We start from the raw sequence: 11,356 nt of genomic DNA on the forward strand, positions 1-11,356 counted from the left end.
ATCTGAACTTGTGACTTGGAGGCGGGTAGTTCTTTGTGTGGCACTCACTTGATCACAGAGAGCAGGGCTGTGGTTAGATCCTCACAGCAAAAAAGTGTGTGATTTTACATCAAGATAATTACTTTAGTGTAAAATCCTTGTGGAGGCAAGGCACTGTAGTTTTAACCTTGATGCAGGTAGTCAAGATAAACCCCATATGAGGGAGCAGTTTTTTCAACTTGCCACATCAAAGTACAAACTACCTTTGCCTCATTTCCACTAGGATTTTACACTGAAAGAGCTCTCTTGGTGTAAAAACACATTTTTATTTTTATGTTTTTTCCTGTAAGACAAGTTTGCTCAGGGTGCAAACCACAGGCCAAGGAGGTTGACAGGAAGATGAGGATCATCACTACCAAACTTCATGTCTGGGATAGAAGTAAACGTGCCCGGCGGACGCAGAGGGATAGCAAATTGCTGTCAGTAACAAGAAAAGTTCAGCACGGGGAAGTACCAGGGCCACGCACCCAAAGGTGTTCGGCTCCTCCACGATTTTCATTTTACCAGCTGACGTAGAGAGACCTATAAGAAAGAGCGGAGAGGGCACGGTCAGTGGGGGGAAGCTCGCTGCGCTGGCAGCGGCCGCGGGGCTCATGGGGACCCGCCGCGGGCCGGCTGCGAGCGTGTTGGGGGAGGGGGCCTCCCGGTCGGCGACGGCGCTGGCGGGAGGGGGGCGGCCAGGGGCCCGGTTCCGCCCCCACTCCGTACAACCCACGATCGTGGGCTCCCTCCCTTCCCCGTGGCGCTCACCGAACCCCGCGCTCAGCAGCGCGAGCAGCAGCGCCCAAGCCGCCATTGCTCCCGGAAGCGGAAATGCCTCCCGGGGAACCGCGCAGCGCGGCGCCTTCCGGTCCGGTCCGGTCGGCCAGGCCCGGCGGCGGCCGAGGTGCGGGCGCCCCGCCAGCCATGGGCAGGAAAAAGCCGTTTCGCCGCCTGGAGGGACGCGCCCGGCGCGCGCCCAAGTCCCTGGAGACCTTCGCGGCGGACGCGCAGGCGGCGCTGGCAGGTGCCCGGACCCCGCGGCCCCCACTCCAGGGGGCCGGTTACCGAACCGCCCCCTTTGCCCCACGGACCTGCCCGCCCGCCCGCTCGCCGGGGGCGGGGGAGACGCCGCAGGCCTCCGCCCACGCCCCGGTGATCGGGGAACAGGAGATGCCGAGCCCCACCCGCCCCAGCGGTACAGGCCGCCGCCTAGCTCCCCACTGCCTAATGGCACAGACCCAACGCCCTGTCCCGCGGCCCCGCCTCGCGGCCCCCGCCGGCCCCTGCTGCCCCTGCCCGGCCCCTGTTCATGGGGCTGCAGCAGGCGGCTGGGGCGCCGGCTCTGGGCTGGGGCCAAGGGGTTTGGCGTGTGGGAGGGGGCTCCAGGCTGAGCCTGGGGCAGGGGGCTGAGGGGCAGGGTGCGAGCTCTGGGAGGGGGGCTGGGTGCTCTGGGGGCTGGGATGCGTGAGGGGTGTCTTAGGCGGCTCCTGGTCCGTGGCACAGCGGGGTTAAGGCAGGCTCCCAGAAGCAGCCAGCAGCTCCCTGGGGCCTCTGGGCAGGGGTCTCTGCGAGCTGCCACTGCCTGCAGGCGCTGCCCCTGCAGCTCCCATTGGCCACAGTTCCCAGCCAATGGAAGCTGCAGAGTCGGCGCTAGGAGCAGGGGCAGTGCGCGGAGACCCCCTAGACCTCCCCAGGGGCCGTAGGGACCTGCTGACCGCTGCCACGAGGGGCCAGGCGGGCAGGGAGCTTGCCTTTGCTCTGTTGTGCTGCTGGACTTTCAGCCTCCTAAAATCTCCCGGTTTGGCTTCAGTAGCCTCCGGAAGATAGAGCCCGATTCTGGGAGACTCCTGGAGAAACAGGGTTGACAGCTCTAGCTGCTGCTGAGCCCCACCTGCGGCGGGGGTGGGGAAGCCACTGCCAAGCCCCACTCCCTCTATAGTCTTTGGGCCTCTGAGGAGAAGGCTGAGCTCTGCTCTGTGTTTGCAGCCTGCGTTCAGCAGGATGGCGCTGGAGAGGGGGATGCTGCAGAGGTGAGATTCCCATGCCCTCTTGCCATGTGGGAGCTGGGACACTGCGATCCCAAGAAATGCACGGGGAGGAAATTGGCTCGCAAAGGCCTGCTCCGAAACCTGCGTCTCAATCAGAGATTCCCGGGGCTCATCCTCAGTCCTATGGCAACTCAGTATGTCTCTGCAGCTGACAAGTAGGTTCCATGTGAATTGCAGTCCTAGAGTGTTATTTCTTAGGTACAAATCCACTATCACATGCTTATTTACTTCTTGCCGTATTATGAGTTTTCATAGAGAGGTGCTGGTGTTCATTCTGTGCCGATGTTAACAAATGTACTGTTAGCTGATCTAAGGAAGACGTTTCATTATTTGATTGTCAACAAAAATGGTAACATGGGGGTATCTTGCCTTACCTATTCCGTTAATATAGTTAATTATGCATGGAAAGTAGCTTCCTTTTTCTTTAACAGGCCCCAGGATTATGCAGAGATGCTGATAATGGGTCAGATGTACTGCTTTTTATCTATCTATTTATTTATTTATTTTTAAATCAATATTTGATACAGTAAAGTGTGGTTAATATTATGAGGCCCACAACTAGTGTTTCCTAGTGATTCCATATCTAAAGTGCCCAGTTCATGGTAGTTTGTTTTTTTTTTAAACTGCCAACTATGAAATCCAGGCTTCAAATTTCAGAAAGTCATAGCATCACAGGACTGGAAGGGACTTCGAGAGCTCATCTAGTCCAGTCCTGTGCATAAATTTCAAGACCAGAAGGGACCATTCTGATCATCCAGACTAGCCTCCTGTATAACACAGTCCATAGAACTTCCAAAATAATTCCTAGAGTAGATCTTTTAGAACATCAAATCTTGATTTAAAAATTGTCAGTGAGGGAGAATCCACCAAAATCCTTGGTAAACTGTTCCAGTGGTAAAAATGTATGCCGTATTTCCAGTCTGAATTTGATTAGCTTCAGCTTTCATCTGCTTGATTGTTACACCTGTCTCACTGGTGACTGAAGAGCCCATTATTAAGTGTGTTCCTTCTGTAGGTACTTATAGCTGTAGGTGATCAAGTCACCCCTTAACCTTCTCTTTGTTAAGCTAAATATATTAACCTCCTGGAGTCTACTAATCATTCTTGTGGCTCCTGTCTCACTCCTCTCCAATTTATAAACATCCTTCTTGAATTATGGACATGAGAACGGCATACATGATCTCAGCAACGGTTACACCAGTGACAAATAAAGAGGTGAATAAACATCTCTACTCCCACTTGAGATGCCCCTGTTTATGTATCCAAGGCTTGCATTAGTCTTTTTGGCCACAGCATTGCAGTCAGAGCTCATGGTCAGCTGATTATCCACCACCAACCCTAAATCTTTTTCAGAATCTCTGCTTCCCAGGATAGAGTCCCCCATCCTGTAAGTATGGCTTACAGTTTCTAGCTGTTTACATTTACCCAAATTAAAACACATACTTTGCATGCACCCATTTTACCAAGCAATCCAGATTGTTCTGAATCAGTGACCTGCCCTCTTCATTATTTACAACTCCCCAAATTTATCATCTGTAAACTTCTTCATTAATTATTTTGTTTTCTTCCAGGTCATTAACAAAAATGTCACATAGTGTAGGGCAAAAAATTGATCCCCAAGGGACCCCCATAGAAACCCACCCACTCGATGATGATTCCCCATTTACTGTTACCTTGGGACCTATTAGTTACCCAGTTTTAATCCATTTAATCTGTACCATGTTAATTTTATACCTTTTTAGACTTTTAATCAAAATGTCATGCAGTACCAAGTTAAATGCTTTACAGAATGCTAAGTATAGTACAACACCAGTATTACCTTTATCAACCAAACTTGTAATCTCATCAAAAGGATATGAAAATTAGTTTGACAGGATCTATTTTTCATAAACCCATCTTGAGTAGCATTAATTCTATTAACCTCTTTTAATTCTCCAGTAATTCAGTCCCATATCAGCTGCTCCATTATATTGCGTGGGATCAAAGTTCAATTGAAATCCTATCTACCCTTTTTAAATATTGACACCATATTAACTTTCTTCCAGTCTTCTGAAACTTGCTCGGTGTTCTAAGATGCACTGAAAATCAATATTAGTGGTCCAGAGAGATCCTTATCAGCTCTTTTTTAAAATTCTTGGGTGCTGATTTAAAAATATTTAACTTTAATAGCTGCTGTTTCATATCTTCCTGAGATGCTAGTGGAATGGAATGAGACTTGTCATATATCTACATCATCTGTTTTTCCAAAATACAGAATATTTACTGAACACTTCTTCCTTTATGCATTAGTATTGATAATTCTGCCATTTTTAATCTAGTAATGGACCAGTACCATTGTTAAGACTTTTTTTGTTCCTAATACTTAAACATATTGTCCTGAACTGAGCTGACCATAGATTTATCCTTGTGTCCCTTTGCTTCGCTGGTCAATTTTCTACAATTCCTACCTTCTGACTTCCATTTGTTTGTTTTGTTTTTTTATAGCTGCCTCCATTTTCACACACAACCAGACTGTCGGTTTTTAATCAGTACAACTTTTTTCTTTGATTGTGGCTTTTGGGGCATCTGGTAAGGTGTTCTTAAACAATTCCCAATTATCAGTCACATTTTTCTGATTAAATTCTTCTTCCCAACTGATTTGGCTCAACTGTTTTCAGCTTTGTGAAATTGGCCCTTTTAAAGCACCAGCAATATATATCACTGGTCTGAACTTTACTCTGCTTGCACATTGTGATTGTCATGATCACTTGTACCTAAGTTACCATTAATTTTTAGTTCTGTGATCAGTTTCTCTTTATCTGTGAAGGTGTGTTCCATGAATCAAGTAAGAAAATAATCAAATTCCTGCTAACTAGAGCACTTATTCTCGGGAGACTTGACACTGTAGGAGTGATGGTATCTTGTGGAGCTTGAAAAAGGTCCATTCTTTCACAATGAAAAGATGGTTTTGTGATGAAGGCACACGCACTAAGAAGAGCTGAACTCTATGTTCCTAGCTCTGCCATATACTTGGAGTGTTTTGGCAAGTCAGTTAACACACGTATGAAAAATTGCTTGTTTGCACTTTGGGGGGGGGGAGTTCTTGTACACAGTACCAGCCTTAATCCAAAGAACTAAACATTTAAAATGAGATATTAGATGCCCAACTACAATAAAGTTTGTTTTTCAGACAGGTTGTAGCTCAGAATGGAGTTGCAGTCATAGATTGCTCGTGGGCCAAGTTGGAAGAAACACCATTTAGTAAAATGAGGGGAGGCTGTCTCCGACTGTTGCCTTACTTGGTGGCAGCAAATCCTGTAAATTACGGCCGACCGTGCAAGCTGTCCTGCGTGGAAGCTTTAGCTGCTACTTTCTGTATTGTTGGTAAGGCTATAATGTGGAGCTAATGTGAAAAAAATCAGGACTGTGTGTTCGTTATTGTAGTTTTCTTTTAAGTAATTTTTTGATCAACATCTTGTTCAGTGGACAGATGTAGAGAATGTTTTGCTCAAGGTCTGTATCTGTCATATCTTAAAAGATTCTTGAGCATCCAACCCTGCACTATCAAGCACTAAATAAATACAGCAAGTCCTGGAGTGGTCCATTATGGATTCTGCTCTTTACTTCTAGGTTTGACCACTTTGTATACCATTACTAGTATCCACACATGTAATGCCTTGTCTTTGGTTACTTCACTTCCATTGTGCTCTGAATACAGTTACTCAGGCTCAGTCTTATCTTCTCCAGTCGGGCATGCGGCCGATCATCAGTGAGAATACCCTATCTTTAACTCTTGAAGGCTTTTCTCTTAGCTAGAAGGAGTAGAGTTGTTTCAGGGGATCATAAACAGAGCTGGTTTGAGAAAAGCTTCAATATTTCTTAATGAAGTTACAATAGAACCCCATTTATCCAAGCCTCCATTATCTGGCTGTCCGTATTAACCAAACCAGGGCTGACAGCCCAAGTGGTGGGGCTCAGAGGTTCCAGTTGAAGCCAGAGCTGACAGCAGAAGCTCTGTGCCCATTCTCCAGATTAGTCTAATTTTTTATTATCGGATTTGGCCCTGCTCCCAATTAGATTGGATAAATGGGGTTCCACGGTATTGAAAACCTTCATTGGTTGGTTCTGAAAAATTTAAACCAGCTCTTGTTGTGTTGGAATAGGGGTCTTGGCTGCAGCTGGGCCCCCACCCATTGTGGACCTTGAAGATTAAAACTAGGGCCTCAAATTGGCGCTACTGAGAGTGTAGGCATGTGTGGACCTCCCTCGCTGTCAGTCTCTGAGGGAAGCCATGCCTCTTTGCTGGAATAACAATCTAAGACAAGGGGGAAGTTAGCGGTCTCTGGGCTCGATCCCTCCAGTGGTGTAGAGCAGCGAGTGATTGGGGCCCAAGCGCTCAGGTAGGGCAGGGCACCAAAGAGTCTAAAGCCCAACCCTCAGGTAGGGTAAAGCCAGGTATAGTGTGGGAACCCAGGCCCTCAGACAGGGCGGGGTACCAAGCACAGTCTAGGGCCCCAACCCTCAGGAAGGGCAGACCACTGAATAATCTGGGGACCGCAGCCCACAAGCAGGGCAGGGTACCAGCCATCTAGGGCTCCAGCCCTCTCAGACAGGGGTAAGAACCCAACAGTCTAGGGGGACCCAGGCCAGTGGTAGACTCCCATAGGCCTCCTGGCCAAAGGTGGGGTGGCAGAGGGTAGGGTCACACGGGTCCACCTGACTCCACCACATCATAGCCCAGGGCCCTAACAATGGCAGAGGGTTCTGCCACTGAGTCAGTAGGGATCCAGCCACAACATGCTGAACCAGACTCAGGCAGCGACCCAGCCAGACCATAGTCGGCTGTCCCTGGGCCATTTCCTACCCTTCCCTTGGGGTGTACCTGGATCTCTGGATTGTCCTCTGTCTCCCCTGGGAACGCTGCAAGCAGTAATCCCAGCTGCTCCTCAGCATCGGGCATGTCTGGTAGCTTGGGCAGTTCAAATGAGTCCTTGGGCCAGCGAAAGCCCACAGCAGGCTCTGGCTCCAGCAGCAAGGTAGAAGCATTTGCCTCCCTCAGTGGCTTCCACCCAACTGAGCTACAAGGCCCGCCTTTTATAGGTCCTGCTCCTGCCTTGCCCCTCTGCTTCTGGCATGGCAGGCATGATTTTCCTGACTCTGCCCACCAGGGGGCATCTGGCCCTCCCTCACTGTCAATCTGAGGGAGGCCATGCCTCTTTGCTACAGAGAGCCAGTGGGCAGCTTTGATGTGTTCATTGTATTTTCCTGCTAAGGAGCTGGTCACTTTATTCTGCACAGACTGGATTTTCCATGTTGCCTGCATCTTTAGCCCCAGATACAGTAAGTTTAAAAGGTCCACTGTGGAGGTGACATGTCATTTTTTGTGGCCAGATCCTCATTCCAAAAGAAGAGGTGCAGTATCCTGGCAAGCTAGAGGTAGAAGATGCTTACTATTATTGCTAGATATCAAGTGTAGTCTACTAGTAACCAGAGGAGATTTGTACCTCCTTAACAAGTGGGTGGCAGATGCTCTGATAGTGAGTGCCAAGTCTTGGCTGCTCTTTGATATGTTTCCATTTCACATCAGCAACACATCAGTCCTGAATGGGTTCAGTTTGAGCCAGCTGCACATCCTCCTCCTGCTAATCTCTGGAAGGTATTGGGACATGTTTGGGATGAGGTTTGATGCATCTGCTGGGGAGGAGATAGAGCTGGTGGTCATCACATATTGTCAGCAGAGCCTGTGATATGTCTCAACCTCTCAAGGTGGTCAAGGAACAGTTGTCCATCGCCACTCTGAGTCCTGTTAGAGAAGGAAGACTGAAACCATCATAGACCCACACTTTCCACTCTGAGGGCTTGGAAGTGGGTTAACAGTAGACTTTGGCTGCATAGAGAGCTACCTTTTGTTTACACAGTACTGTACAACATTTTATATTTCCACATTCAGGAGACTGATTAACTAGAACGCAGTGGATTTCTTCTGGATTCACTTGAGGCACTCAAGTTAAGTCTCCTGTTTCCAGACCTAGATTCCAAAACATTCAAAGATGCTGACAAATGTCTCATGTATCACTGTTTTAGTGACAGATACTATGCATTGAACTTACGCTGATTGAATATCAAGGCAGCTGTAAGCTTTTTTTGTTACGAGTCCCATGTTTGAAGAGAAGCTGGTCATATTTGTTTTCTATTTTAGGGTTCTCTGATCTAGCCACCATTCTTCTGAGAAAGTTTAAATGGGGAAAAGTGTTTCTTGAATTGAACAAAAATCTCTTGGAGAAATATGCGGCCTGCCATTGCCAGGAGGAGGTGCTGAAAGTTGAAAAGGAATTTTTAGCAAGTGCACAAGAAAGAGAAACTGAAGATATAGGTAAAAGCCTCCCTTTGAGTGACCTTTCCATGTGGTTTCCTAACAATTCCAAATGCTCTGTTGCTAAAGATGAAAAAAGATCTCAGTAGGCATTACATGGACATAAATTTACTAACAGAGTGGCTGCCCCGATTAGTTTTATAAAGGATGTTTTCAGGGAATTAAAGAAGAAAGAAGGTAAACAGCTCACTTGTTACATTTACAAGTGCTGAATTGGGAAGTTTGAACACTGAGGACTGATAAATATGAGAAGACCTAGAGAGGAGAAATATTGGCACAAATTAAAACTAGATTGATGTTTGTATTGTGGCAGTTCCTAAAGGTCCCAGCCAGGCGTCGGGCCCCCAGTTTTGTGGGCACTGTACAGACAGAATAGAAGACTGAAAGTCCCTGCCTGAAATGCTATCTAAAAATCCAGACAGATGTAGTCAGTCAAAAGTAACGTACTAAAAGTATAGTACAATTCCTTCCCAGTTTCCATGTCTCACAGCTGCTGCCAGTTTCCTGTGTTCAGGCTCCTTCAGTGGTTTTTCAGCCTGCATGTTCTGTCTCCCCTCTCACTCTCCCTTGCTCATGGGAAAGCACTTCATTGCAGGAGGCACACAAAAAAATCCCAACACAAACTGCCCAAGTGAGTGTGAAGGCCGCAGTTCTTAGCCACTGTCACTTCCCCTCCCTGCTCTGGGTGCATAAGTCCCATGCCCCTCCCTAGGCTAACAATGCGCTGACAGTTCACATGACCCAAGCCTGCAACCATGGTGTCCTGGCTTTGCCAGTAACTTCTCCCCACAAAGGTGGGAGGTGGCGGGTGCATCTCATCCACATTCTGAGGGGGAGGGCAGGCAGCCAGCCCCTGGTGTCTTGGCTAAGGGGATGAAACTGAATGAAAAGTTAAGCTGAATAACAGACATCATCTTGTCCCTAGAGTATATTAGTTTATGGAATAGAATAGTCTCCCTAGGGAAGTGGAAACCCAGTTACTTGAAACATTTAGAAAAAGAATCCCTAAACTCACCTGAGTAGATCCAAAGGAACAAGGCTATTCTGGTCCTTCAGAAAGGCAGGCAGACTAGATGGCCTCTGTCACGGTCACAGGGCTAGCTGCACTTGTCTCCTTTCTGGTCCTTCTGAGTACAGCCTTGGTTGTCAAGCTTTGTGCCTTTACCACTTCTGAGATGGAATTCTGCAATTCTCCCACTCTTAGACTGAGGCCCGGATCTACTCAGACTCTTAACCTTTTGGAAACTCACTGATTTCCAGATGGAAGTGTCAGCTGGAATTTCTGATGATGAGACTTGGGTTGATTTCTGGTCCACTCTGAGGTGAGGCCAAGTTCAGACTCATTTACTCAATCATCTTCCCTCCTGTCAGGAGCCCCTCTCCAACACTTTTATCAAAAGCTATTTATGATTTGCAGAGGCTGTGTATGTATACTCATAGAATCATAGAATATCAGGGTTGGAAGGGACCCCTGAAGGTCATCTAGTCCAACCCCCTGCTCGAAGCAGGACCAATTCCCAGTTAAATCATCCCAGCCAGGGCTTTGTCAAGCCTGACCTTAAAAACTTCCAAGGAAGGAGATTCCACCACCTCCCTAGGCAACGCATTCCAGTGTTTCACCACCCTCTTAGTGAAAAAGTTTTTCCTAATATCCAATCTATACTCACCTGTATAGCAACCGACAACTGTACAAAGGAGGTTGTATTACAGGGAGACTTAATATAAGCCTCCCCTCTACTTACTACAATCAACCTTAAAGCTCCCTGGGAAATGTATACTTTATTGCACTGTAAAGGAGTCAGTTTTACTTTAATTTATATCTCAGTTTTTCCTCAAGCCAAAACTGACACATTCCACAGCTTGACTAAAGGCAATTTGTTGTGAGCTTTTCTTAAAGTATCTGCTTTCACTTAGGTTATGGATACAGCTGTCAATGAGGTGGAGCTTAGGGCCAACATTTTCAGACGTGACTAGTGATTTTAAGTGCTTCAATTTTTTGGGCACTCAACTGGAGATGCCTTAAAGGGAAGGGGCCTGGTTTTCAAAGTGTCAAGATGAACAGCAGTGCTTCACTGGATTTCCTCATATAGAGCCAAATGTTGGCTTAGTCAGTAGAATCCCTTTAATTTTCCTCTCTGAGTGAAGAAAGAATCTTAAACTTAACACTTACCAGATGTAATGTTTTTTTTCAGATCCATTTGATGTTGACTCAGGAAAAGAATTTTCAAATCCTAACAGACCAATCAGCTCCATAGGGTAATTACTTTGTTTTCATTCTCCTTTCAGAAAGTTCTTTTGCTTTTATACCTCTGAGAAAAACTTCTTATTTTCAGAATGGCACAACATGATGAAGAATCTGGTGAAGAGGATGGCAGTGACAGTGGTGATGATGATGATAGTACAGAAGATGACAGTGAAAAGTTTGCTGCACAAACAGCCAATAAACCAGTTATTTGGAAGGGAGTTAAAACAAGACTAAGAGATTAAAGAATTTATAAAAGTGAGTTTTGAAAATTTGTGTAAAGAAACCACGAATATAATTGAAAGGAAAATTTAAAAATGTTGTCAAGACTTTTTCCATGAACAGTGAAATGACTTGGGCTCCACTCCTGCAACTGGGTTTTTGTGGGGGACCACTGTGCCTACTCCATTGACTTCAGCAGGACAACAAGGAGGCACAGGGGTCTGCCTGCATATATCTCTCTAGCTGAAGCCTTTATGTCAAGGGTTATCTGCACATTAGTTCATGGCATGCTGGGGTATGAATCTACCCTGCAATAGTCTGCTGCAGCCAAACTGTCCATGTGCATACTGCTGATGCACATTAATAATTCCTCTTTGTAAGGGGACTAAACTAAACCAAACCACATTAGTGAACTGTTAATGCGCATCAACAGTTTTTACCCCAAGCAGGTCTGTCGTGCACACTGTGTAG

General features: G+C 46.7%; 2 protein-coding genes across 4 annotated transcripts in view; one reads left to right on the top strand and one right to left on the bottom strand.

The window, feature by feature from the left end:
* Nucleotides 1-867, bottom strand: part of GNPTG (N-acetylglucosamine-1-phosphate transferase subunit gamma) — a 25,391-nt gene extending 24,524 nt beyond the window's left edge. For both annotated transcript variants that reach the window (XR_013347347.1, XM_077828769.1), the window contains exons 1-2: nucleotides 790-867; nucleotides 507-561 (exon numbers count right to left, since the gene is read on the bottom strand). Coding sequence is in view for 1 of the 2 variants with exons in the window: in XM_077828769.1 (XP_077684895.1) it covers nucleotides 507-561; nucleotides 790-835 (101 nt within the window). In the remaining variant the exon portion in view is untranslated. The remainder of the gene's footprint in view (nucleotides 1-506; nucleotides 562-789) is intronic.
* TSR3 (TSR3 ribosome maturation factor) lies at nucleotides 838-10,981 on the top strand. 2 transcript variants are annotated; one of them, XM_077828767.1, is made up of 6 exons: nucleotides 838-1,045; nucleotides 2,008-2,224; nucleotides 5,239-5,432; nucleotides 8,248-8,421; nucleotides 10,614-10,677; nucleotides 10,755-10,981. In XM_077828767.1, exons 1-6 carry the CDS (start codon nucleotides 853-855, stop codon nucleotides 10,906-10,908), a joined length of 996 nt encoding a protein of 331 aa, XP_077684893.1. In that variant the 5' UTR covers nucleotides 838-852; the 3' UTR covers nucleotides 10,909-10,981. The 2 variants fall into 2 exon arrangements, with proteins under 2 accessions (XP_077684893.1, XP_077684894.1); XM_077828768.1 differs by having other exon boundaries at nucleotides 10,775-10,981.
* The last annotated feature ends 375 nt before the right edge of the window (nucleotides 10,982-11,356 follow it).

Source organism: Eretmochelys imbricata, chromosome 10 (assembly GCF_965152235.1).
Source record: "Eretmochelys imbricata isolate rEreImb1 chromosome 10, rEreImb1.hap1, whole genome shotgun sequence".
NCBI lineage: Eukaryota > Metazoa > Chordata > Testudines > Cheloniidae > Eretmochelys > Eretmochelys imbricata.

What these genes read in the sequence shown, in the direction of transcription:
- TSR3 (XM_077828767.1), top strand. Translation starts at nt 853, where the DNA reads ATGCCTCCCGGGGAACCGCGCAGCGCGGCGCCTTCCGGTCCGGTCCGG. An exon ending in AAGAGAAACTGAAGATATAG is followed by an intron (nt 8,422 to 10,613) that starts GTAAAAGCCTCC and finishes GTTTTTTTTCAG; the next exon opens with ATCCATTTGATGTTGACTCA. An exon ending in AGACCAATCAGCTCCATAGG is followed by an intron (nt 10,678 to 10,754) that starts GTAATTACTTTG and finishes TCTTATTTTCAG; the next exon opens with AATGGCACAACATGATGAAG.